This window comes from Alligator mississippiensis, chromosome 2 (assembly GCF_030867095.1).
Source record: "Alligator mississippiensis isolate rAllMis1 chromosome 2, rAllMis1, whole genome shotgun sequence".
Classification (NCBI taxonomy): Eukaryota; Metazoa; Chordata; order Crocodylia; family Alligatoridae; genus Alligator; species Alligator mississippiensis.
In genome coordinates this window covers 178,133,857-178,161,199 of record NC_081825.1, presented here as the reverse complement: position 1 = coordinate 178,161,199, position 27,343 = coordinate 178,133,857, and the positions used below count along the sequence as shown (strand labels likewise).

Here is a 27,343-nt window from a genome sequence, read left to right as displayed (position 1 = left end):
AATTGGCCTTGCTGGTTTCTGTCACCTTATATAAAAGACAGAGACAGGTATTAAACAGGGCTGAACAGTGCTGGTACACAGCTGAAAAAAAGCCTTTTCATATGCCAGGGTAGTGGCCACTATCAAATTCCCAAACATGAAACACTTGAAATGGACAAAACCTGAGATATTTCTTCCACTATCTGGTGCTGGTTGCTGCCATCCTCATCTAGTGCAGGTTCAACAAAAGAGACCACGAGAATCTCTCCTCAAATCCCACCACCCATGGAAATCAGGCCGGGCACAGATTCTCTAGGTAGTCTTTGCAAGTGTCTGGAAAGCAATGTCCTGGGGAGAAAGGCATGTTCTGACCCTTCCACTCTGACAGACAGGTCAGATGTGAACCTGAACGTGTTCCTGTAGTGGAGGGGAGGGGTAAATAGAGCCATCATTAAACATCTGCTGCTTCTGGGCACAGTTGCCATCAGTAAATGCATTCCGCTACACCACTCATTGCATCTGCTTTCATGCTTTGATGCCAGAATTTAGGTTACCACCAGGGGGATGTTGTGAAGCATGCAAACTACCTGTGTTCTGTTTGTCCTTAACTGAAGGTCTTGGGATCACACATTCTTGTTTGTTCCAAGGAAATATTACTCAATGGTTTCCTTAGAGCAGTACTTTTTGCTTGCTCAACAGCTAAACTAAGTGTATCAAGGCAGGTCAGCCTGCCAGTGGTCCCAGTGAATGTACATGCACACACCTGGACAGATATAACCAGAGTCCAGCAATTTACATTTTTCCTAAAGAGGCACTGCAACCAAACCAGGAGGCCCCCAAGATCAACAAAGATGGATCCTCTGCTCTAAAAGAAATTCCATCATTCGTATTCCCACCAGATTCCAATGGTTCAGTGCATGGAAAGCCCTGATCTGTGCTAGAGTGCACCTTTCGCCACTCATGTGATGGACTCCCCAAGCAAAATGGTCTTTGGGACACAGTGCAGACCCAATCTCCTTTCTCCTGCTTTCAGCAGCAGTGGGAAGCTGAGGCAGCTGATGACTAATTCAGGGTGTACAAGGCTTGGCCTTTCCCAAACTTCTGAGCTGTGAGGGAAGGCACATATCTGCCTCATCAGGATGAGGAAGAGGAACAGCTCTGTCTGTACTCTTCAAAGCTTGAAAGGGAGGCTGTCTACACTCCCTTTCTGTGGCCACCCTTCACTGTGTAAGTGCCACCATCATTTAAGGGGCTATTAAATCAGCAGTCTCAGTATGACAGGACAGATGGGATAAAACTGCCCTTCTTAAATTTAGACAGAGGTGTCAAACATACAGGCTCACAGGTCAGATCCGGACTACAGAGGTGAATCATCTGGCCAAGAGGGATTCTTGTGGTATGGAAGACCCACCTCTGGATCTGGCCCATGGGGCTAGAAATTTCTGTTGGTGGGGCCAGCACCTGGGGAGATGATGCCGTTGTAACATGGCCGACTGCTGAGTTTTTGGGTCAAGCAGCAGTGTTAACTCTCCAGGTGCTGGTCGCCCCAAATTTCTGGGTCATAGATTCACAGATGTAAGGTTGGAAGGGACCTTGCAGATCTTCTAGTCCAACCCCCTGCCCTGAGCAGGAGAGAAAACTGGGCTCAATTGACCCCAGCTAGGTAATCATCAAGCCTCCTCTTAAAGACCCCCAAAGTAGGAGCCATCACCACTTCCCTTGGAAGTTGGTTCCAGATCCTAGTTGCCCTGACTGTGAAGTAGTGCCTTCTAATGTCTAGTCTGAACCTACTCTTTAACAATTTATTGCCGTTATTCTTTGTTACTCTGGGAGGTGCTCGGGGGAACAAGGTCTCTCCCATTCCCCGCTGGTCCCCCCAGTAAGTTTATAGACAGCCACCAGGTTCCCCTCAGCCTTCTCTTGTGAAGGCTGAACAGGTTAAGGTCCCATAGCCTCTCCTCATAGGGCCTGCCCTGCTGTCCCCAGATCATGAGTGTGGCCCTCCTTTGGACCCTCTCAATGCTATCCACATCCCACGGTCCCAAGTTTGGTCCAGGTCTCCCATGGCAACAGCCTTTAGGGTCATGGTGAGTGGTGGTCATATTAACCCCTATGCCAGCAGTAGTTAACCCCCATGCCAGCAGTGGTTCAGGCAGCTGCAGAGAACAACACCTGAGCCACTGTGTCTGCACTGTCAGTACACAAGGGTTAATGCTGGCACTGCTGCTGCCACTGCCACCCATCAGGCCACCAGAGGTGGGCCATTTGGGCTGGTGAGAGGCCCCACAGTCAGGATCCGGCCCACAGGGTCAAATGAGTAAATATAAAAATAATAAAACCCAGTTAACCAGTTAAGCCTCCATTATTAAACCACGTAGCTGGAACAAGAGCAGCGTTTGATTCCAAACACTGGCACATATACCATTATCCAAACCAAAGGACCTTATTGGTAGAGGGGTTCTGATGGCTTTTGTTTTATGACATTTTGTCTACCTGTGAAATTGTGAGAGAGAGGACTTTTATCTGAGGGCTAAACCATCTCCTACTGTTTGAATCCAATTATGTTAGGAGAAATTAAATGTGCATTGTTTATAAACAAGATGGCACCACAGAAATAACGGGCTCCAGTATCAAATTTTCCTCCTAAGGGAAGCAACATGTAACCCCCCAAACATGGCTAACTGCTTGGGTCAAAAATGAGCTAACACCAGTGTCAGGAGAGAGACCCAGTTTTCAAGGAGAGAAATTATAAGCTAGCATTCCTGTCACACCAAGATGGAGCAAATGATGAACGTACTCACAGAACTCAAAGCAGGCCAAAAAGAACTAAAGAAAGACCTAAAATAATAGCTGCAGAGTTCATAAAAAGACTAAAAGCATCATCCAGAGGTTTCTGAAAAAGGAAGACATTCAGGGAGAGGCAGAATCTTTGGGTGCAGCCTACCAAATATCTAGACAGATGGGGAAGTCCAACTGCAACACTTCAAGTCTGGAATGGTGAGATGGCTCAATCAGATTAGATCAGAGAAGCAACATGAGTCTCATAGACTAGAGGTTTTCCACAGATTCGGGGACATGAGAAAAAGCTTTGGCTAATTTGGAATTTACTAACAGAGAGACTGTACAGCAAGATCCAAAGGAGCACAGAAACCAAATTGAGAAGGAACTCAAAAGGACATACACTGCAGTGAAAGTCAGCTACCAGGATGTGGAATTTGGCAGGTGGCTTGGGCGAAACCACACATTCACAACAATTTTCTTTCCTGTATGGAAACCACAGAGGCCCAATGGGGAGAAGTCAAACTATCCCTGCTTAAATAATGCAAAAGACCATTATCTCCGAGCGGAAAATATTCGTAGGAGACTTATTTGACTTAGTTAAATATAATTGTCCAAATTAATAGCTAGGAAGATGTGCATGAAGGGTTTCTAGCCAGTGTGATTAACCCAGTTCTGAAAGTCCGGCAGCAATTACCACAAGAAATTAGACTGAGTTACAAAGAAACATTCCAAGTCCTTGACACATAATTTAGAACCAGCCACCAGCCTGAGCTGGCCAAAGCACAGCTAAGAGCCACAAGCAAAAGGAAGTGTTTCCACCTACACTAGCAAAAGATCTGTAGAGGTTTATGTTCCTGATGCACCCAGCAGATGTTTGCAATTGAAAGTGGATCCAAAGGACATGGAGAGAGCTGCCTTCTCCACAGGATGAAGCCTGGAACTATGTGAAGTGATGAATCTGAGTTTGCGCGAAGCACCTGCTACAATAAAGGCCGGTGGAAAAAGTATTATTAAATACCATTCTTCCCTCTGTCTGTTTGTCAGACATAGGTATTATTCTAAATCTTTGAAACAAGAACTGAAGAGCTGGTACATTTTACAAAGGGTGTGAGATAAAATGAAGGCTCCCAATCTTAGAATGAACACAAAGGAACACAAGAGGTTTTATAGAAGAGGCAGTTTATCTCAGAACCCAAACAGCAAGGGGAGTGTTTCCATTGACAAAAAAGAAACCAGACAAATCTTTCCAGGGACTCTGCACTTTCCATGCAAGCAGAAGGTAGGGCACTGCTCCTGTTACTCATGATTTAATTCCTGTGCTTGCCAATATTGGCAGAGAAAAGGAATCTGTTTCAATGGTCAGCAAAACGTGATTTAGTTTTTAGAACTGAAAAAGGCTCTTGTAGTTGTTCCTGTCTTGGCCGACTTGCATTTCAAAAGTCCTTTCATATTGGCAATAGATATAGGTGCTTATAGTAATGGAGGCAATATTGACACAAAAATACTATGGATTTGAGCAGGCAATGCCCTATTACAGCAAAAGTCTAAGTTCTCCAAAATTAAAGGAACTCTGAGCTGCAGCTGAATTTACAGAGCAATTTGATTATTATATGTATGAGAAGAAGTCTGAGGTCAGGAAGGATTGCACATCCTTGCAGTGCCTCTTTAGATTCAGGAATCCTGAGAGGCACTTTGCACAGTAGTTGGAAAACTTCACTGGCATGATATCCCAGTTATGTGCAGGGCTGGACCCAAACACAGTAATGCTGATGCCTGATCCTGATGGCCTTGCTAGGGAGCTAACTGCAAATGCTGCACTAAGGAGAAGAACAAAGAATTGATTGGAATCATTGCTGAAGGGGATGACAGTACTAAAAAAAAAGATGAATATCTTCTCTTCCCATAACTGCAGATGTGCAAATGATCCTGGCACACTGGATGCAATGATGCAAGAATGGAGTTTAGAGCAGTGCTTCTCAAACTATCTGATGTGGTGGTCCGGCAATTGTTTTTCCAGTGGGCCAGGGACCAGTGCCCAGTTCAGCCGGTGGCAGCAACTGCATGTAACAGCGCTACACAAACGCGCGACCGGCTGTTTCTTTCTCTTTCCTCACCTCGCATGACGTAACATAAGCGGGTGTGTTGGAACATACGAACTGTGGCGCTATGACATATCAATGTTATGCTTCTGAAAATATATTTCTTTTTTTCCTGGCAACTCGTTGCGGACTGGTGACTGGTGGCTCGCGGACCAGCACCGGTCTGCGGACCACCACTTTGAGAAGCACTGGTTTAGAGCATAAAGGGTTTCCTGAAAGGGAAGCTGTTGCTGCCCTCATCTCTCCTGCTCTTACCTGTGGCACATTATAATGTTTTTGGTGCATCAATATTGGTCCTTATAGCTGTGGGCAAGGGTTTGGAGTGGTAAATTTGGGGGGTTCTTTTAGCTAATAATCATCTATGAGTGCAGTCAACTGGATTTGATAGTCCAGGACGCCCTTTCCAATCCAAAGTCCCCATGTTCCCAGAGTGTTGCATGGTGTATCAAACAGCAGCCAAAGAGAGTACAGAGTACCCCTCATTCCTCATACTTTGACATAAACTCAGGACCAACTTCAGCAAACCTCTTTTATGGGGTTCCTGATGAGGAACAAGATAATGGAACCATCTGGATAATCCAATAACAAAATGATCCAGACCTGAAGGATCTCATGTCTTTGCCAGGAAACATCTGAACCTAACCTTTCATACATGGAAAAGTCACATGGGAAAACTTTCAGAAGACAATACCCGGTCTAGTTCTGCAACCCCAGGAGAAAGAAGGGTAGCAGCCCTTAGTCAAAAAGGCCTCAAGAAGAATTGTATAGAGAATATGGACCTGAATAAATAAAACAGATATAAAGAATACAGCTGACTCTCAAGACTAACCCAAAGTTATCCATAACGACCATTTGAGGAAGAACCATAAGCACAGGACTTCAACAGGCATGATGCCCAAAACTGGGAACACAAGCTGACTTGGAGAAATTGTTGCAGTAATGAATTCTCCATTAGGAAAAAATGTGTGACAAGCAGATTCAATAGGAACAACACATGTTCCTTGGGCAGTTCTTGGAAAGGACCTGTCCCAGGTGGCAAGAGGAGAAAAACTCCAAGGAGATTTGGATGGAAGTATAATTGTTTTGTGTTGGTCATGGAAAAATGTCACAATAGAAAGGTGCAGCAAAAAGATGAATAATTAAGACTTCAAAACTGGAAACTGATTATAATATTTCTTTTTTCTTGCCTGGGATGGGTTATTTGAGGCATTACTATTTTAAGCTCCACTGGAGTGAGAGGTACAGAGAAGAGATTTGTTGTTGTGGGTTAGGCATCACTTCAACCCTTCCTTTAAGATAGCTGTAAGGAAGAGTTGAGCTCTTTTATCAAAATAGATCGTCGTGACCATAGTAGCCTCCAGTTGAAATGCAGGTACTTGTCCTCACCCTAAACAAGGGCGAAGGTAATTCAACTGTAAGCCAAAGGATCCCACCAGGCATTGTTTTGTAAAAGAAAGGGAGGAAACCAGCAAAACTAAAACCTAAAAGACCACAAAAAAGCATGAGACACAACCGGAACAAGCAGTGGGAGCAGGACCTAAGAAAAGACTACTGAGAGAGAAAGAGAGAAAACGCTTTTTGGCTGTGTGCTGGCTGAAAGAGGCTTGAAGCTGGAAGCAAGGACTGTCTCCTGCTGTTTGATACCTGCTGTATACAGAACAGGCTGTGTGCATTCTTTGTCAACAGGCAGGGCTGCAACAAAGAAATAAGTGACTCCACCATCATTTCTTCTTCTAATAGGAACAACCTAAAACATCACTTGGATCACAGGAGAAGTAACAGGGACATGGGATGGGTTAACCAGCAAGTCCTGAGTAAGGCAGCCACATGGCATGCATTCTAGCAAGGAGTCCTGTGCCACTAGGGTCAGCATCCAACCCTCAATAAACAATCCTCCTGTGGTCCCTTCCTGGGGCTGGCCTCACCAGGGTCCCTTGGACTTTCCCCTAAATGTTCTTCTGATGAAGCCCAACAACAGTTGCATCTTTTTTGGTATCAGAGACAACAAAAACCCTCCCTGTGCTCTGAAGTAGGACCCACAGCAGATACTGGCTGGGTGGAAACACAGAAGGAGAAAGGGATGTTTACAGGATTAGCAGTTCCTGGAATCCAGCCTGCTGCTTGCCAGTTTTCTGTCACCTTTCTGGAATGCAGGGAGGATTTGCAACAATTTCTTCCTGAACATTCATCTTGCTCATCCCGCCAGCTGCACCTGTGCACTCCCTCCACCCCGCCTTGGCCTCTCAGCCTTCCTCTTGGCCCCTCCCCATCCATGTACTGTAAGCCACACAACCATCTTTCCCTTCCATCTCCATTCTCCTTTATGGCTTCCTAGCTTTTCCCTTTCTCTATTTCTCCTTCCTTCTTCCTTTATCTATTCCTTCCTTTTCTTTCCATCACTTGTTCCTCCCCACTACTTCTTCCCGTTCTCCTTCCAGTTTTTCCCTCCCACATCCATCCTTCATGGCATTCCTTGTCTCTGTCTCTCCCTTCTTCGCTCCCTGCCTCACTGTGCTGCTCCCCGTCTCTCTCCCAGCTACCAGTGGCTGCTGAGAGCCCTGAGCCCACTCTTTTAAAACAACACATCTCACACTCAAATGAAAATACTCATTTTAAAAATCCAGGCTGGAGCTGGAGATCCCTCTAGACCAAACCACACCTCAAAATAGCTGTGCTTAGTGTCACTGGCTCCTGCTCATTTAGGCTGGACTGTGGTCCTGACAGCACATGGGGAGACTTCCCTCTCCAGCAAAACCTGCCCTTGATGGGACAAGCACCCTTATTCCTGGCAACCTCTCTCACCATCCCAGTTTGCAAAGAATTAAGTTTCCCCCAAGCAAAATTACCTGGGAGACAGCACCTCTCCCACAGGGCAGGCTGGCAGGGATCCAGGGAACCCAGGACAGTGCCCCTTGGGAACCTCTTGCAGAGTGAGGGGCATGTGCGGCTCTTTCTGTGGGGAGTGCAACAGTTACTCACAGCTCCTTGTAGTTGGCATCGTACAGAGTTGCCCACTTGTTCTGCTGGTGTGGCTGCCACTTTATGGACTGGTAGTTGGGATCCAGGTAAGAGCCATTTAGGCTGTCGTTATCTTGAACCAGGCCTGTAGCAACAGGAAAATACTGATTTAAACCATTCCATAAGGACTCCTGCCAGGCAAGAGCTCCCCGCGCCCCCCGCTGCACCCAGAGTGGTATGAGGAAAAGGTCCTCACTGCCTACACACACAGCCTGGGGTCCTTTCCCCTGACTGAGAAACATGGCACAACTGAGTCTGGGGCCAGAAGGAGAGGAGTTCCCATATTTTGCACGTTCAGTGCTAGGAACTCTGCTCTCATTCACTTCTCCAAAGACAGCACCCCCTGCCTGTGCCCAGCAGACATTTTTCCCTTATTCCGTCCCCCATCCCACCTGCTGGCACTGGGGAGGTGTATGGAGGCTGGCATGGTCAGGGGAGCGGGGAGGGGAGGGGGCAAAAAAAACATACCTGGTGAGAGTGCCCCCTGTTGGTGCCAGGGAGGCGTTTGGACTCTGTCAAGGCTGAGTGGCACAGACCCCATACCTGGCTCCTGTTTTATCATCCCGTTGAGCATTTGCGCATTAAGGGTATTGGGGGGCGACTCGGAGTGTTTCCTCTTCTTGGAGGGGTGCACTGGGAGGCTGCAGAGAGCGATCGGGAAAGCAGACCCTGAGCCACAGGGAAGGCAGCTTACAGGAAAGCATGGACCCTGAAGGGGGGTGAGGGCGTGGGGGGTCTCAATGGCCAGTGGGGAATTGACAGGAAGGGCTTGGAGATGGGAAACCAGGAAAGGGCTCAGTTCCAGGTGCCAAACACTAAACTCTGAGTGCTCTAAGAGCAGAGATGCCCCTAACCTTCCTCCATTAGGGACCCTCTACCTCTATCCTGTCACCATACTCCAAACCTCCACAGACAACGGGCCCCCAACCCTCTCCACAAACAGGCCCCCATCCTATGACACCCCACTCTACTCAAGTGCTTCATTACCTACACCACTCCTATGCCCTATAGCCACACTGCCACTACACCCACTTTCATCATAACTGCAATACCCATGCATCACTGGCATATCCCCCCACTGCCATACCACCATATGCTCCATGCTGTGGACAACCCCTGCCTCATACCATCAGGCTGCACGATCATGCTCTCCTTCACCCATTACCCTAAACCTCTGGGCACATTACCAACAACTCCATTGATACTCCTCTCCATGTGGTGAAACCCAGTAACTTTGCTGTCCCTAAGGCATAGCTAACCCCCTATGCCTCCTATCCCCAGCCAGCACTCCCACACTGCACACTAGCACCTCAGAAAAAGCCTTGTAGTACTAGAGGCCCTAAGGTCCCCCACACCCACCGCCCTGGCCTCCCCAAGATCTTACTCAGCTCCGTGCTGCTGCAGTAACTGGTGAAGCATCTGGGACTGCTGGGCATGGTGGAGATCACCAGGCGACACACCCTGCCCCATGCCATATGGCGGCATCAGCGGCTCAGCCTTCATGTACATGTCCCGCTGCATGCCAGGATAGTGGGGGTTGTGCGGCGGCGGCTGGTGTGGATGGGGTGGAGGCGGTGGAGGAGGTGGGGGGCCCTGGAGGTGAGGAGGCGGGGGTGGAGGAGGTGGAGGAGGGTGCTCCAACCGGGAAGGGGGGGTCATGTGGCACATGTTCTCGGGGGTCATGGTCCGAAGGAGGTGAGGATCTTCAAAGAAAGAATAATAAAGGGTTTGTAAGAATCATGTGCAAGACCAGGCATAATTTGTCCCAACTCCACCTCACATAACAGCCACCCTGTCTCCCAAGAACAACAGCTTGTTCCAGACCCACTTCTTCCATCTTGCTGCCCCAGTCCCTGTCCGTTCTCTCTCAAACCCACCCTTCACCACACATCTTCCCTTAGGCCTGGCACAGGCATACTCTGAACCTACCTCTCCCATCTGAATCTAAGATGGTATCTCCACCTGCCCAACCACTTCTAGGACCAGATTTCTCCTCCCACCTCCTGCTTCTTCAAAGGCCCTGGGGTCCTGTGGAGATGGCTGGTGAATTCTGGTCGATAAGGAGAGTTCCAACCACCCCTTTCTTTTGATAACTCCACAGTGTCACAGGGCTTTGTCCCTCTGTGCTTGGAAAAAGTTTTGAGGGAGCAGAGGTGAGGAGTCCCCCAGCCAGCCAGACATCCCCCAGCAGCTGAAGAACTCAGTGGGCTCATTTCTAATCCAGTCAAGGCATAATAAGGGGATGACTTCCATCTCAGGTAAGTTTTGAACTGAACAAGACAAACCATTCAGCATGATATCCCTCTTCAAATCACCCCTCTGTTTCTAGTACATAGGCCATTAATGCCTTAGTAAACGGGCAAAAAGGGACAGCTATCATTCCCCTGTGCTACTGCAACATCAGGAATAAGGGCCTCTGGGTACCATTTTGGAGTGTCTGTATCTATATCGAACTACAAGCTCCCTTCTGTTTGACAGCCATTTGCATGCCACTGTACTGTGTCTCACCTAATGCCTTTTGCCTTCATCTTGAACTGGAATTCCAAGACGTAATAACAGAGGGCAAACAACATCAAACCCAGGGTTGTTAACCTAGATGGTCTGTTATGCAAATGACATTAACCTGGGCAATGAATCGATTAACCTGGGCAATGAATTGATTAACCTGGGCAATGAAACATCAATGGCAGAAGGACATGAACCCCTCCTTCCAGGAGAGCTGGAGCTAGCAACCAAGCCATGGGGGCTTGAAGGGGCTCAGGATGGTCAAAAGACTAATGGAATTGCAACTTGTAAAAAGGGAGGTGCTTTCTCCATCTACCCTGAGAGAAGGAGAGGCCACAACAAAAAAATGAACAGGAACAAAAGGGTGCAGGGAAAAGCTGGGACCTCTGAAAGGGCCAAACAAAACCCACAGGGCTCTCCAAGTAGCATGGGAGGCAAAGGGAAGGATTTGTTTACTAGTTTTTCTATTTCTTCTATAGACCTGTGTATCTCTTGTGCTTTGCAGACAGCCAAGAAAAATGTTACCCATGCTCTCTCCCCTGCAGTGTGCATCCAGAGTTGGAGAACCAGAAATAGTGTCTAAACTTTGTCTAGCCCCAGCTTGGCAGAGTATGTGTGGCCCAAGGGGCTCAGTCCAGTACAGCAGCCTGGCTGAGTGTCCAGCAACAGGAACCCATCTCAGTTTTTCATAAATCATAAGTCCAGAAGGGAGCATTGTATTCATCTCATCTGGTCTCCTATATAACTTGGGCTTTAAGACTTCCCTGAACTCCTGGCCCCTCTTGTGCTAGGCACTGTACATACACAGACCAAAGACAGACCCTCCCCAAATAGCTGACAATCAAAGTCTGGACACGAGACAGGGTACAACAAGTAAAATGGTGGAGACCAGTGACCACGAGGTGATGATGGATAGTGGGAACAACAGCTATGAGCACACCCACTTGCTACCTAACTGCTGCCAAGCTCCTAGGAGATAGTTGGTAGATGCACCAGGAAAGCAAAGGGGGAACTTTGCTCTCCGATCTCACTTGTTTCACCCGCAGTGCCAGCCTCCGGCATGCCTACAGTATGATCCCACAAGCCCAAACAACTCCCCTCACCCCACATGTAAGGGATCAGCCTGCCTGGCCTCTATCTAGCTTACATGGCACCCAGCCTCCATAACATCTGAATGTCTCATGCCTTGAATGTATTTCTCCTCACAACAACCCTTAGCACCCATTTTGCAAATGGGGAACAGAGGTCCAGGGGGGATAAGAGATTTGCCACCCAGGGAGACTGTGGCAGAGCAAGAAATTGAACCTGGGCATTCCAAGCCCTAAGCTAGTGCCCAGACGAAAGGACTGTCCTTCCTGGCCTTCTGAGCAAGTCACTGCTTTCCCAGTATACTTCTCTTTTATCCTGCAACTAGTAGCCACCCTAAAACTCTGATATGGCACAGAAGTTCAACCTGCTGTTCTTCTCCTCCATCCCAATCCCTCTAGGCAGCCAGCACTTCAGCTCCAGCTTCCTCTCACAGTCATGCCCACTAACCTCTGCTTCAGACTCCATGCTCACCGCATTCCCTTATTTCTACCACAGTCAACGAAAGTTTTCCCTTTCACTTTCTTAGCAGTGAGAACAAACGCATGCAGAGTGGGGACAGACAGGGTGACCAAGCCCCTGACAGTTAAGCCTCTGCAGAGGGGACTTTTGTAGGCACATTTAATTTTCTAATACATACTCTTTAGTTTTAAACCAAGGAAGGACTTTGACCCTAACATTTAAATAAACAAAAAAGGAGATTCAAATACGCAGTCTGCCTGGTCCCCTTCCTATCTATGGGATCAGATATTGAAATCAAGCCACTATCTGAGTTGATTTGAATGTGTCACCATCAAAATAAACGTTTAACAGGTAGAGCTTGGGAATGGATGCAAATGAACCAACTCTCCTGTATCTCAATTTAGGACTTGCTTTGACGTTGAGCCCCACGCAAGCACAGCTGTGCACCAACAGGGAGCTTGCTACATAACTGGGATCTGATAGTGCCATTCTCAAAACAATTTACTAACCAGTGGGCACATCTACATGGGACGTTATGGTGCAGTAGCAACAAGCTACTGCACTGTAGCTCACTGCTACAGAGCCGTAATGTTGCCAGGCATGAACTGTGATAGTGAAGCTACTGTGCAGTTGTAACAAGCTACTACACAGTAGTTCATTGCTAGTGAGCAGTAGTATCTAAAAATAACCATGTGGTGACAGGACTATGCAGCAATGCTGGTTACTGTGCAGTCATTTAGTATTTAGTTAAGCAAGTACTAAATGACTGTGCAGTAACAACTGTACAGTCTGCTGCACGTGTAGACACGCCCAGTATGGTTCATATTCTGTTGCAAGCAGTTTCTCCAAAGTCAATGGTACTAATCACAGTAAAAAGCATTATATCCAGTAGTATGTCTCCTGCAGCAGGCCCCTGGGTCTTTATAAAGAAAGGTCTACTCAGGTTGTATAACTGGACTTGATTGATCATGAGCCAAGTACCTCTCAGTATTCATTGAGGAATAAGGTCAGGGCAAGTTGGGAATACCACTAAACTGCTTTGAAGGCATCTGGTGCAAAATAAAAGAATGGGAAATATCTGAGAAAGGGTGGAACCATGGGGATCTCTGAACACCTCTCTCCCTTCCTGCAAAAAAAAAAAAAAAAAAATTGCATGGGAGCAGAGAAAAAAAATGAGCAATCTCAACCCCAAGGATCATCTTCTACTACCAGAAAATTGGAAATGTCTGCAAATAAGGCCTTTAATGACAAAAAAGTTCTTAGGGAGTATATGGGAAGTTTAGCTCTGGGTCTGAACTTTCCCAAACTCCACTTGGATCAGGTTGATCAGGCCTCATCTCCACCATTAACTTTCACTATAGTCTCCTTCTGCTGATCTACTCTGTGACGATAATGAACAAATATTAAGGAGCAACACTACAGATCCCTGCTTAACATGGAAACTATAGAGTTGCCAACTCACTGGTATTACAAGTCACGTGATTCTTAGTGCTGTTCCTAAAAGCTGAAGAAAAGGGTAGAAACTAGTGGTTTAATTAATTGAAATCATGGCAACAAATAGTTTCTCTGAAATAAAACATAACCGTCATTGGCATATTGACTAGCAAACGGGAAAGCATTGGTGCTCATCTCAAAAGGTGCAGAAAACCATCATCTGCAGTTTTTTCCAGAGTGAATTTACTCAACTAAAACTGTGCTGGAACTGGAAAAGCAAAACTTTGGGAAAATTACTGATCCTGGAAACGAGATGTTTTCAGTGTCTTTCCATCAAAACTGCTCTATTGAAAATTTAAACCCGTTTCAGGGCTTCCAACAGCTCTTTGCCATCAACTTCATTGAGCAGTTTGTCCTCATATTCAGTGCCTCAAAATGGCACAGATCAGTTAGCTCAGTGACAGACCATCTTTGCCAGCTGTGGGCTGGAATGACACACCTCAAGCCAAAGGTGGGTGGGCAGGAGCCAGGACCTGCCTGCAGCTGGTGCTTCTTCCCTCGGCAGCAGTGATAAGCCACCTTTGCCAGCTGCAGGCCAGAATGACCCACCTCAGGCCAGAGGTGGGCACCAGGACTTGCCTGCAGTTCATGCTTCTACTACTGAATTAGTGATTGTTCCACAAAACTGGAAAGCAAAGATATGAATCTAAAAAGATGAAGTCTTCTACAGTAATTTCACCTCCTTACTACAAGCAATTTAAAAATACAATGGAAACTCTTTAGCCAGACAACATACTTCCAAGCACAATAAAACCTCTCCGCTCTTAAATGTTAAATGTTGCAAAGGAAGAAACAAAGGAATATATAAAAGAACAACTTTAAGAATCAACAGTGGCAGTAGCACAAGAAGGCTGGTCAGACTGAAGGAATGACCTAAGGTTACTAGCATCTGCACAGGAAAATCTGTATTCCTGCTTAATAGTATGGGTTTCACATCTAAAAAGAAAACCACAGACCTTGTGTTCTCATTTCTGAAGAGGGCAAGCAAGAATGCACAGAAAGGTGTACGCAGGTGGTCTTGGTCATTTACTAAATGAAAATGAAATGGAAAAAAGAAAAAGATGACAAATGTCCTTCAATACAGGCATATGAATGCTGTAAAATAAGTATCTAAAGCACAACATGGATGCTCAGATCTGCAACTGACATCATTCTCGTGGCATAGGTGGCTGAAAATGGAGGAAGAATGCCTCACCTTCCTGGCTGACCCTTACAGAAATACTCATGGGTTGTGAGCCAGCTGTAAATGGGACAAGTTTCTGACTCCACTGGAGTTACACCAGCCAATGCGAGCTGATGATCTGCCCCTTTGCAGTTACCTTTGATAGTAAGACATGGTCTGCAGTGTATGCAAGAGAAAGGACTGTGATCAAAACCTATCACAATGTTTTTCACAATGGGCTTTACAGAGGGGTCTGAGAGTTTAAAAGGCAACTGAATGAAGTTTTGAAGGAAATTTATGGATTACAGGTGGCTGATGCTGCTCTTGCAGCTTAAGAAAAAAATGGCTCGATACAATTAATAACAAAGAACTGAAACTGTTCTAGGATAAAAGTGAAAAAGTAGATCAAGAGAAGTGATGGGGCATTTCTGTTCCTAAGGTCAATACTACATGACCAAGCAGGGAAAAAAAGCCTACCTGTGATCAATGTAGCTATGCCAGCAAACCCCACCTCCTGGAAAAAGAGCCATTTTGTCAACGTAGTATATACTGCTTACGGATGTGGTTGCCTCCATTCAATGATAGAGGCTGCACTTCCAGAAGGATGCTTTGCCAATGTAGCTGTACAGCCTCCAATACCTCTGTGGTGCAGACAAGCTCTTAGCCTAAATGACTGACTTTAAATACAACCCAGAACAGGAGAAGGAAGCTTGGAGCATGAAGATTATTGGACATAGAACTAGACTGGGTCTCAGGAGGCCTGCATTGAAATCCTGCCTTGGTTGCTGGTCTCCTGGGTGACTCGGGGCAAATCACTTCACTTCTGTGCTTCATCTGGGAAACAGAGATAATGGTGGTTGCCATATGTAAGATGCTGGAAGAACTACTGAAGAAAACTGCTATAGAAGAGCTATAACTGCCCCTTTTCCTAATAAGTGATATAACATGGTCTTGAGCACTGTTCTTCCTTTCTAACATTCAAACTGTATGATCCAGATTTCTCCCGATTTCTCTGAAGGAGTCTGAGCCACAATTTGTTGGGTCAAACTGATAGAAATATGCCAATATAAAATTATAACGTCATAGGGTTTGAACGGACCTTAAGGACCATTGAATCCAACCCAAGATGGATGGTGGAGGGGGAAACTGTTGCACTTGGAATAATATCCTGCAAACTCCAGTTCAAGCAGCTCAGCAGCAACTGAGCATGTTTCCCACATATTCGTATTGGTTTGGTCAATACTTCACAATAAAGGAGGCACTGAAAAAGCAAATACATAGAAAGTATCTATCTGTCAGGTCAGCTGAAAGCAAGTGGAAGGGCTACCTAGTTAGTAGGCTGGGGACTCATCTGATGTCTTCTGCCTACAGAACTGCAAGCTATTCATCAGAGTAACAACAGTTGTGACCGTCTGTGTCAGAGTTCCAATTATGCTTAAGCAGCAAATGACACAGCCCACGCTTGGTGCTTCAATTCATAAAATCTCCATGGGTTTTTCTGGGGTTTTCCAGTGCTTGGGGGTGGGGATTAATGGGAAAAGGAAAAATACCACACACAAGATTTTTCAGATGTGGGGAAATCACCACACACCCTGCTGCTGGGACCTGAATCAGTGACAGCCCTGCCTCCTCCCACAGCCATGGATATTGAGATAGCTGTTACCAGGCCCTCAGTTTCCATGTGTATTCCAGCAGCTCTAACCTCAGACTTGCTTTCTCACCATGATCCTACACAACCTGATTGTTATACAGAACAGACAACACACATTTGTTTTATATGGGCCTTTGCCTAAAGGAATGTAGAAGTGCATTTGGGGAACACAGGCTGCATTAGACTGTGACTTCAGACATCCCTATGTTTCTAGAAGATTTTCTCTGTGGAAGCAAATAACTGGCTTCTAGCCCCTGTCCCTGGGACAGAGAGAAGGGGGACAGTGGGCAGAAGTTTCAGATGCAGGGAGAAGCTGTTTCCCCATCATCACTGGAAAAGGAAGTGGACATGTGCACTAGGAACATCTCACTCCTGGACAACCAGAAGTGGTAGTCCTCCCCACCTCCCATACAACCATAGCCAAGACAAGCTTCATTCCAGGCCTATAAGATTAAGGGATACCCTCCATAATACCAGGCCTGCCTCAGAGAGAGCATGTGGACAGGAAAGATGCAAGTGTGGCCACAGAGAACCCTCTCAACAGGGTCCAAGTCAACAAGAGGAGAGAAGAGGAGAAAGGCTCAAGTGGTGACATGGAAAAAGTCAGAGGTGTCCTCAACCACCAGCATTTACACACTGCTATAGAGCCCAGAATGAAAACTGGAAGGCCTTCCCAACCCCTTCTTAATCACACCACTGTATGCTGAAGGTGAAGTGGGGACTGCTGCACCAGAGCCAGCCCCCTTGTTGCTAGGAGGTAAACGTGGTCCCAGTACCAGACAGGCCCATAGCAGGCTAGGGAGAAAGTAGGCCTGGGCACCAGCTGTGCCTGATGCCACTAGGTAGCAACATCCAGGCAACTCTCAAGGTGAAGTGACCTAGCCTGGAACCTGATCAGGCCCTTTGTAAGGAAATCACAGAATCACAGAAATAGAAATTAAGAGCTGTAAGGGACCACAAAAGATCGGATCCAACCCCCTTGCTCTGGGCAGGAATACTGCTGAGATCAAATGATCCCAGCAAGGTGTCTGTCCAGTCTCCTCTTGAAGACTTCCAAGGTTGGGGACTACAGCACCTCCTTGGGAAGTCTATTCCAGATTCTGGTCACCCTTACCATAAAGAAGTTCTTCCTTACATCCAACCTGAAACCATCATCCAACAGTTTATGGCCACTGCTCCTTGTCCTCCTCTGGGGCACCCTAATGAACAGTTTTTCTCCCAGCTCCCAATATTCACCTTTTCATACTTATAGACAGCCACCAAGTCCCCCCTCAATCATCTCTTCCCCAGGCTGAACAGTTCCAGATCCCTTAGTCTTTTCTCATAAGGTTTGTCCTCCAGGCCCTTAAACATTTCTTCTCTGGACCCTTTCAAGATTCTCCATGTCTTTTTTGAAGTGCGGTGCCCAGAACTGGACACAGTACTCCAGCTGGGGTCTCACCAGCACTGAGTAGAGAAGACATATCACCTTCTTAGCCCTGTTCACAATGCATCGATTAATGCATCCCTGTATGCTATTAGCTCTGTTGACTACAGCATTGAACTGTCAGTTCATGATCATCCTGTGATCAGCCATAACCCCAATATCCCTTTTCACCATCATGCTGGCCAGCACTCACTGACTAGAGCAAAACTTTCTCAAGATGAATCAGTGCAGCCTGGCCAAGATAACAGTAACCTTCCCCAGGCCCTTCTATTAAGGGCAGGGGAGGGATGTAGCATGGGGCTATATCATTCTGCTTCCTTTAAAGGCTTTTTCCTAACAACAAAAGACTTTGCTGTGCACCATAGAGACACAAGAGCTACGGGGACATTCCACTGGGACTATACACACAGGGCCCCTGTGGCAGAACTGGAGGGAGATGCATTATAACAGTGGGAATTGCCCTGATGTGGCTGGATCAGAAACTGTCTAAGCTGCCCCAGAAGACAAGTAGAAAAGGCAATTATAACTATTCTTCTTAGGATCAGAGGTTTGTGGACTTTTTCATATTCTGGCCACTTCCTAAAACTGAGCTCCAATCACAGATCAGGCACCTGTCCGACTATGTTTCACAACACATCAGCTACAGGGGACACAAAGAACAAAGACTCAACGCAGGTTTGAAGAACAAGGGGATGTCCAGATCACTTCACTGCAATGGGCAGAGCTGACTAATTACAGCACTAGGTGCCAGAGCATGATCCTGTTCCATCCCAGAAAAACAGTGAATACAAAATCTGGGTGTGTCCTCTTCCCACTTGCTGCTTGTCATGACTTAGTGTTAAAGTTGATGGCATGTTACAAAAGTTGGTACACCCACATTTTTTCACGGAGTTGAGCAAGGTGGAATACAGAGCTGCCTGATAGGTGGACCTGGATCTGGTCCTATTTCTCTTTTTTTCATTTCCTCACCTCGATGCAGGGCTTTACATTTGTTAGGGAAGGATCTCACTTTACTGACACCCACATCACCCAGCTCTGCTCCTGTTCTCTCCAGTTTTGGTTCCATGTGCAATTCTGACCAGTCCTGACCTCAGTCATGAAACATGTCACAAGACACAACATAGCTCATTTGTGCAAGGTGCAGAAAAGACCTAGGTAGCTTTCAGTCCAGCTGATTGAGAAGAGAAACCCCAGAAGAGTCCTTGGCTAGAGATCATCTAGGAAACAGGATCATCACAGGGAGATAAAAAGAAGTTTCTTCATCATGATAGGAGCTTCAGAACCAATCCAAGAAGTGCTCAACATAGTACTCCAGTAGGTCACTGAGAAACACCCCAGCCTTTGCAGCACAATCAGGTAATGCAGGTTTGCAACTGGCAGCTAGGACTCCAGCTGAGATAAACTACGTTGCTTCTAAAGCACTGTGGAGGGAAACATGGAGCCAGTTCTGGGTACCTGCTATTCCTGCCATACCATGGGATAGCAGAATGGCTGGGCTCCATCTTCTGCATCTCATGGAGACTCTGCTTTTTGATATTCGTGTATTTCTAGCCATAAAGCAGTGGAAAAGACCACGCATACTAGCAAGACCATGTCTAATACAGTAAGCTTGCCATCCGCAGCAGTGGTACCCTGAAGCATGCTGAGCTGCTGAGTGGTCTGCCACCTAATCCAGAAGCAGTGGAGCTACATCTCTGTGCTGCCAGACATGGCCTAACATATCATGGGGGCAGGCTCATCGCCCTAGCTCTCAGCTGCACTAAAAGACTGGCCTGAAGTGCTGTGTAAATGTGGCTATACCGCTTTCAGTCTAGAAGCAACATAGATTAGCACGGCATGCTTGTAGGCGCTGCTGCCGAGGCATGGGTTTCCCGTGGAGATAAGGTCCTAGTCCTACATCTGAACCAGGGCCCAGACATGCTGCATACATGCAGCCCCATCCAAGCCAGGCAAAACCAGGTCCCAGGCACTGACTCCTGCCTCATGAGAAATTAGCCGATCGAGACCTGTTCTCCAAAGCCTCTCCTCCTGGTCTCCTGAAGCAAAGGTGGTGCTGCTTTGGCAGCAAAGGAGCACAGCTCTCCCTGCAGTAACCCGGCCTCTTTGTTATATTTAAGGAAGGGCCAGGAGGAATTCCAAGGATTTTTTTGGTAAGATAAACAAAACTCTTGACCTCTTCCAGGGAGAAAAAAGAAGGAACTGTTCCCAGCGTGAACTGGGTTGGAGTCTGAAAAGAGGGTGCTACTGACAGGGCAGCAGGGGGAACCTGGAGCACCCTCCCACACCTTTCTACCCACCCGCCATGGATAACCGGCCATCAAGGGAGTGGAATGTTGCCACAGGGACCACACCACATCCACCCGCTTCCTCCAACACACACAGAGCCAAGCAGGCCTGACCCGCCTTCTTGGCAGGGGTGGAAAACAGCCTCTGGGAGGGGCTCCATGTTCCCCCGCCCTTCGCAGGAGACAAATGGAAGCTCCTTGGGACCGGCTGGGCTCGCTGAAGGAGCAGGAAGGCTCAGAAAGAACTTACCGCTGAAGGGCAAGTTCATGGCTGCCTCCTCCAGTCAGGCTTCATTGCTGGGATGTGCTCTCTCTCTCGCACTTCCTCCCTCACTCAGGCACGGTCAGTCCCCCAGTACCGATACCAGTGAAAGGAGGCTTGCCCACTCCATTTCACACCCTACCTAGGAGTAGTCCCCCTCTCCTGCTCTCTGTGCACCTCTCTTCCTCTCCTGTTCCTCCTCTCTCCTTCACGGCTCTCTTTCTCTCCCGCTTTCAAAGACTAGCAGGAGAACAATAGGGGAAAGTCTAGGGATATTTACTAACTGATAATCTCTCCACGTATTGCAGCCGGCTGTTTTCCCCTGTCTGATAAAGATTTCAGAGCCAACCACTCTCATGGAGCATGGAGGGGGAGGATGTTGGGTTTGAGTTTGGGGCTTTTTTTTTTTTTTAAGCACTTACCATTCACCTGCTGAGGGGAGTACGCTTCTGATCCGGAGTCCGGGGGAGAGTCAGGTAAAGTGCTGGGGAGCGATTGAGAAAAAGGAGAGAACAGAAGGTCATTCCAAGGGAGCTTCCAACAGGACTGATCCATTCAGTCTGCTTGCAGCCCGCCCCGGACTCCAGAACAAAACTCAAGCTAGCAGCACAGCAGACGACCCTTGCTGCCCAGACAGACTCCTGTTGGCAGAGGCTGGTGCCCAAGGCACCAGCAGCTGCCCTGCACCAGCCCCTATACCTAGGAGAGACTGGGACTGAAGTAGCTGTGAACTGCCCTGCAGCTCCTCCCTATAGACAGAGCTACTAGCCAGCACTTCCACAGTATGCTCTTCAACACTAGGGCTGGGGGAGGCTGGGACTGGAGTTTCAGGAAGCCCCACATATCCCAGTGCCCCAACCACCCTGACTACCATAAGCTGTGCTGGGGAAGGAGTCCCCGTGCCTCTGGAGGTGGAGCCTCAACCCCATTCCCTACAGCACCTCCTTCTGGGAGGGGCTGGGAGCACTTAGAGTAGCATTCACTGCTCCTGCACCACCCCCCACAGTGCTTGCTTTGATTTTATTTATAAGCGTTTCACTTTATAGCCATTCTGCTGACCTGCTAATAAGACTCCTCTCTTTGCTTAGCAGCTCCTGTCCAGTTAAAAGAAGCCAAACAGAAATGTATCTGTTCCCCAGAAAAAGATCATTTGCTTCTCCGCAAATAAAAAGGAGGCTTTGGGGGAGCCTGGCTCTATTCCGGGATCTGAGGCATGAAAGCGAAGGCTGTGAGCCATGGGGCCAGACTCTGCTCTCACTCACAGCTGTACAAAGGCAGAGCAACTCCACAGGAGCCCGGGGTGCTCCTCTGGGTTTACACCACCGCCACGGAGGGTGGAATCCAGCCCTATCTCTGCAAAACCCAGTATGAACAGGAAACTCTCTGGGCCTAACCAAAAGTACTGAGCCTGCAGACAGAAAGACTGGCAACCAGCTTCCTGTGTGCTGAGTGGTACTTGGGAAACAGACCAGGATTTTATTTAGTTATTATTTATCTATTTTGACTTGCACCATGGGGCCAACACAGGCTCTGGGCATCTGGACACTTCACATCTGGAGGTTCACAATCCAACTCAGTTTGTTCCATGTTCTCCTTTTCTGTGCTCCTCACACAACAGTCAAGGCTAAACTCCTCCTCCCCAATCTTCCCACCCCTCAAGAAAGAGACAGGCCTTGTGATCCACCATACAGATCAAAAAAGGGAGGGCTCTGTCACACTGAGTGCCAGCGCGTGCCCTCCCCTCACCTAATCACAGCTAGCTAGCTCCAGCATCTCAACTGATCTCACCCAGCCTGGAGCTAAACCAGGGGCAGGCAATTATTTTGGGCAAAGGGCCACTTACTGAGTTTTGGCAAGCCATCGAGGGCCGCATGACAGGCAACCAGGGGCAGATAAATATTACTTTTCTACATTTTTAGGGGCCTTGCAGGCCAGACAGAATGGCCTGGCAGGCCGCATCCAGCCCGCGGGCCACATTTTGCCAGCCCTTGAGCTAAACCATAGGTGCAGGTGGGCAGACATAAGGCCAGTTCAGGTAGATTTAGGGTGAGGGGAGGGGAAGGACATAGCACTAAAAGCAAAAATGAGTTGAGGGAACGCTAGCTCAAAACATGATTCAACCACTCACCTATGCCTCAGGTCCCAACCAATCCCCCCACGCCTAGAAGGACTGGAAAGGACTGGAGGCAGCTTACTCTCAACACTGGTCCCCCTGGTGCAAGCTCAGGAACCCAACAGCTCAAAGGGGTAGGGACAGCTCTCACCTCCAAGGTCCCAGCTGGTCCTAAAGTCATCATCACCTTCTGATCTACCTTCAGTGACTTATACAAGCAGAAGGCAGGGCAGGGTGGCACTTTACAGTCTAACTAATTTGGAGAGGCATGAGCTTTTGTAGGCAACAGCCTGCTTCAACAGAGGTTATAAATGTCCCCTCACAGCATCTGTTGAAGTAAGTGGTCTGAAGTTCAAACCCCTCTGAACTAGACAGTGTTCAAGGTGCCACCCTTCCCTGCCTTCTGCATGACTTTAGACTAACATGGCTAGCCATCTTGGTGGCTTATACAAGATGTTCTGAGTCCCAACTCAGTCTCTGATTGTCATGTATCCCCAGCACACAAGCTACTGCCACAGACCACTACAAGAGGCAGCCTCAGCACAGAGTGCCAAGACGAAACAGGTCTCAGAAGCCAAAAGGCACCTCTCAGCCTATGCCTGGCTGAGGCACCAGGGTACTGAGAGTACATAGGCTCAGACTGTTATTGCCTGCAGTGTCGCTGGGGATGGTGTCCCCAGTTTGTTTCACTAGCCTAACTGTACTTAAGCCTAACTGTACCTAAGCAAGTGGACAACTTTACCCACCTCTCCATCAAGCCAGGTTTCACAACAGGCCTGTCACCTTCAGCACTCTACCCCAGCCTGCAGAACAGCTTAGTCTTAGGCAGCTTTTGCTGTGCTGTCTCATCCCATACTCCTTCTCTCTCCCAAACCCTCATTCCTTCTTACAGCGATTGCTGACAGAATGATTGCTATCATCTCCTCCTTCCCACGAAGACGTTCTCCCTCTGCTCCCAGACAGAGCCAGGAGCAAATTACTTCTGGACACACAAGCTTAGCCCTGTAAGTGTGTCCCACCACACAGCCACGCCAGGGTCCAGGAACCAGGTGAACCAGGTGTGCACACAAAACCTCAAGCCCTTCATAGAGTAAACAGCACAGCAGGCCAGATAAGCCATCAGGAAGAGACTTGAGAAAGAGTGTGTGGTGAACTGGGGTCTTGCAGAATGCACACAAGCCTCTCTGAAAAGATGTCTAAGTTAGACCCCTCTCTTCACCCCAAAGATGCTTCACACTATGATGTAATCAGATCTTGAGCATTACAAAGGCTACAGAGTTAAGGTGGCAGGTTGCCTAAGAAATAGGACTGATACCAGCTGACTAAGTCTTTTTATTAAGGGTTTGAGGGACAAGAGGGAAAATCAACCCACTAAAAGGTGGTGAGTCTGTTTCCTGCCCCCTGCACCACCACCAGGGGGGCATTCTTTTGGATATGGGTCTTGCAGGCTCCCTTATGTGCCTTCTGCTCCAATTCCATATTAGTAGGCCCTCTCTAACCTTACTTCCCAGACCCCCTGTAGGCTTCCCCATGCTGCCTATAGGGTAGGTACATGATATTTTCCCAATTCTCCCAAGGTGGAGAGACTTTAGATCCTCTCCTTTGCCCAGGGGATGTAGCATGGGTCTTCCATTTAGAGGAAAAGGAGGTAACTCTAGTAAGACTGCAAGCAATGCCCTAGCAAAAGCACCCCACAGAGGGCATGGGGTGAAGGGTGATGGATGCACTCTGCATACCACTAAGAGTTAGATCTGGTTTGCATGGTGTAGCAAGTGGGTGCAAGATGGAGCAATCTACATGCCACAGAAATCCACGAGGAGTCTGTTTTCCAGACCATTGAGAGCATGGGGCAGGTTTGAGGGTGATAGCACAAACACCTATGAGACAGGGTTTCAAGCTACAGAGGCAAAGAGCCCAGAGGCAATCTGGAGTTCAGTACAAATTATTTTTGATTGTGCCATTCTTGTCTTCTGAAGAACAATGTAAACCTAATGGGTGTGTTTCTGCTTCTTTGGGAGTGATACCTATCAGGCCTTGGCCTCAGGTCAGTAGGCTTGCGTGGGATGATTCCTGGGATGACATGGAGCCTTCTTGGATCTCAGAGGAAGGGGAGGGCTCTGAGTCAACGAGACACTCATTGAGTGCACTGGAGTTGGCCTGTAATTCTGAGGCAGTGCTGAGCAGGTTGCCGCAGAGAGAGCAGTTCTCAGCATGGAGGGAGAGCGCGGGAGGTGGAAGAGTTGCTCTGAGCTCAAGCTAGCTGAGACTCCCATCTTGCTGAGTTCCAGCTCCTCCCTACATCCTGAGCATCAAGCAGAGCTTCCTCCTTGGCTGTAGCTCCCTGGATCCAAACTATGGGTTATCCAAAATTTTCCAATGTCCCACAAGACTCAAGCTCACCTGTACCAGTGTTGAGGCAAGACACCCCACACACCAACAGGCAGGTGAGCTGACAGTGCTTACAGAGCAGGGCTGCAGTCCTTATGATCACCATGACATATTCCATGCAGGCCTGCAGCAACCAGTGTAGTGAATAGCTGGAATGCTCAAGACATGACCTGTGCTGGGCTGCTTCTCATTTCATAGACAATGAGCAAAGGAAATCTCAGTCTTATCTCCCACACTGGGAATAAAATGAGAACAGATACAAGAACCAGTTTATTTATTTATTTCCATCTCTTTCATGAGGATCTTTCTGAATTTTTCCAGTGGGCCAAGTCCTTTCCAAGGATGAATTTGGCCCAGCAAAAAAGAAAAAGTCAATGAGCAATGCACAACCTTGCACCAAACAAAGGCCCCATCCCAGCTTTGACCTCTGCATGAAGCACCTACTCACATCAGTGAAGAAGGAGGCAGTCCTTGAAGTACCACAGCAATGCCAACACACTGTCTGTCTGGGATGGGTGGGCGATGCCAGGACCTTTTAGATGCTGTAGCAGGTGGAGCTATAGGGAGAGGAAGTGGCCAGGCTGCCATGCATCACATACAGAACGAGGAGGAGAGAGGGTGTGGTACTGCAGGGGTCCATTGCTATCTGATGCCTGACTTCCTGACTTATTTCTCAGGAGTCTGCCTTTACACTGAGTGAGGAAAGTTCCTCCCCCCGCAGTACAAAGTAAAGAGGACTGGAGAATGTGCCAGGCCAGTCCAAATGGGTTTCCAGGAACCAAAGCTTTGATCTAATCATAAAAGCCATGAAGCTGTGAGAAGTTCAGCACAGGTGCCCACTGCATCCAGGGAGCACACACCCTCTCTTAGCTCAAAGAGCTAGGGTACATTTTCCCATGGATATAATGGTTACCAGCCACCTCTCACTCTCCATGGTAACCAGCACCCTGTCCACCATGACAGTATCTGGTCTGGCCAGCACTGCTGTGCCCTGCTAGTGTGCCATAGCAGTCCAATCACAATATACCAATCCTGGCTAACCACAGCAATCAGTGGCATGCTCTTGCCATGTTCCATCCATCCCTGCTGTTAGTTCCTCCCTACCCATTATGCCCGCCAATGCCCCAGAGCACAGAAATTAGATTGTGATGCTGGATGTAATTTCTCCAAATGGAGCTACACATCCAATCTAGTCCAGGGCATCACAGACACAGAAATTCAGTCTTCCTCCCCCTAAAAAGGGTGGCACACAGAGCACATTCCAAGTGACTGCAAATATAGTTCACATTCCATTTCATTCTTCTGTTGAGTACAGCAAGCGAGATGCCATACCAAGAAAGGCACTGCTTAGTCTGATTCAGCTCAACTAGGACAGGCACAGTGCAATCCTGGAATGAGGATTTTCTCCATCCAGAATGGATCCCAAGCGTGGACATCTTTTTTTTCACAGAGATGCTATAAGATTCTTCCATTGTGAATCTGCAGGTGTGTTCCATAAAAGTCCTTGATCCTCATCCTCCCTAGCTGTTGGCTTTCACACCATCTGTGAAAGCTGTTGGCCATCACACCATTGGCTTTCACACCATGTTGCCATAAGGGTTGTGATCAGTTTAATCCAGGGGAGGGCAATTATTTTGGGCGGAGTGCCACTTACCGAGTTTTGGCAAGCCATCAAGGGCCACACGACAGGCAGCCAGGGCAGATAAATATTAATTTACTAAATTTTTTAGGGGCCCCACAGGCCGGATAGAATGGCCTGGCAGGCCGCATCTAGACCGCAGGCCGCATTTTGCCCACCCCTGGTTTAATCTATTCTGATGCATGTGACTGAGGCAGAGATTTTGCACAGCACTGTCAAACTTCAGGACTCAAGTTTCACCACCTATATCCATGTTTAGGCACCCGTGCATGATTTAAGAGCCCAAATATGTTTGTGTCCCTACCACCCAAGGCTTTGTGGAACCAGCATGTCAGGCCTCAGAGGCCCTAACACATAGTTAGCTCCAGCCTTGGAGAAACATCTGGCCTCACCACCTACCCTCACTCATCCTCCCTTGCTCCAGCTCACTTACCCAGGTGCGTAGGAGGCCTTGGGCTCCGCTTTGATTGGAGGGACCACGTTGTTCAGGCAGTGGCCGCTGTGGTACCCCTTGGGCACTACCATGCCATTGTTATTATTGCAGTTAAGGTGAGCACTGTAGCTCGGTCCACAGGGGTTGGGCAAAAGAGGACCATGACGGACCGGGACTTGGCTACCCGGGGGACCAAGGTGGAGTGAGCCTGTGGACACTGGGTTGTTCACATGGCCAGCACTGGAGATCGAGCTGGCCACAGAAGCACTGGCAGTGGCAGAACTGGAAGGCTGGGCGTGTGCATAGCTGGCTGAGGCAGGGATGTCAGGGAAACATCTGTGGAAGAGAAGTTGAGAACCTCAGTTGTATATGTATACCATACCTTTCACTGCCACTTCAGCCCTGCAGTTTCCATTCACACTCCCTCCTCAGGGATGGAGGCACTGCTGCCCAGCTGCTCCAGCACACACACTCTGCGAGCTCAGAAGAGAAATGGAGAATAACAGAATGCAACCACCCAGGACAACATAGCCATCATGGCCTGAATGCTGCAAAAACTG

At 47.9% G+C, this 27,343-nt stretch overlaps 1 protein-coding gene across 4 annotated transcripts in view; it reads right to left on the bottom strand.

Moving 5' to 3' along the window:
* The window catches only part of MYRF (myelin regulatory factor), a 114,214-nt gene that overhangs the window by 40,376 nt on the left and 46,495 nt on the right, over positions 1–27,343 (bottom strand). For 2 of the 4 annotated variants that reach the window (XM_019485247.2, XM_014593478.3), the window contains exons 3-7: positions 26,784–27,119; positions 20,633–20,694; positions 9,262–9,580; positions 8,346–8,518; positions 7,839–7,962 (exon numbers count right to left, since the gene is read on the bottom strand). In XM_019485247.2, coding sequence (XP_019340792.1) covers positions 7,839–7,962; positions 8,346–8,518; positions 9,262–9,580; positions 20,633–20,694; positions 26,784–27,119 — 1,014 coding nt within the window. Of the gene's footprint in view, positions 1–7,838; positions 7,963–8,345; positions 8,519–9,261; positions 9,581–20,198; positions 20,475–20,632; positions 20,695–26,783; positions 27,120–27,343 lie in introns of those variants that run through there. The other 2 variants (XM_059722498.1, XM_019485248.2) reach the window with 2 other exon arrangements.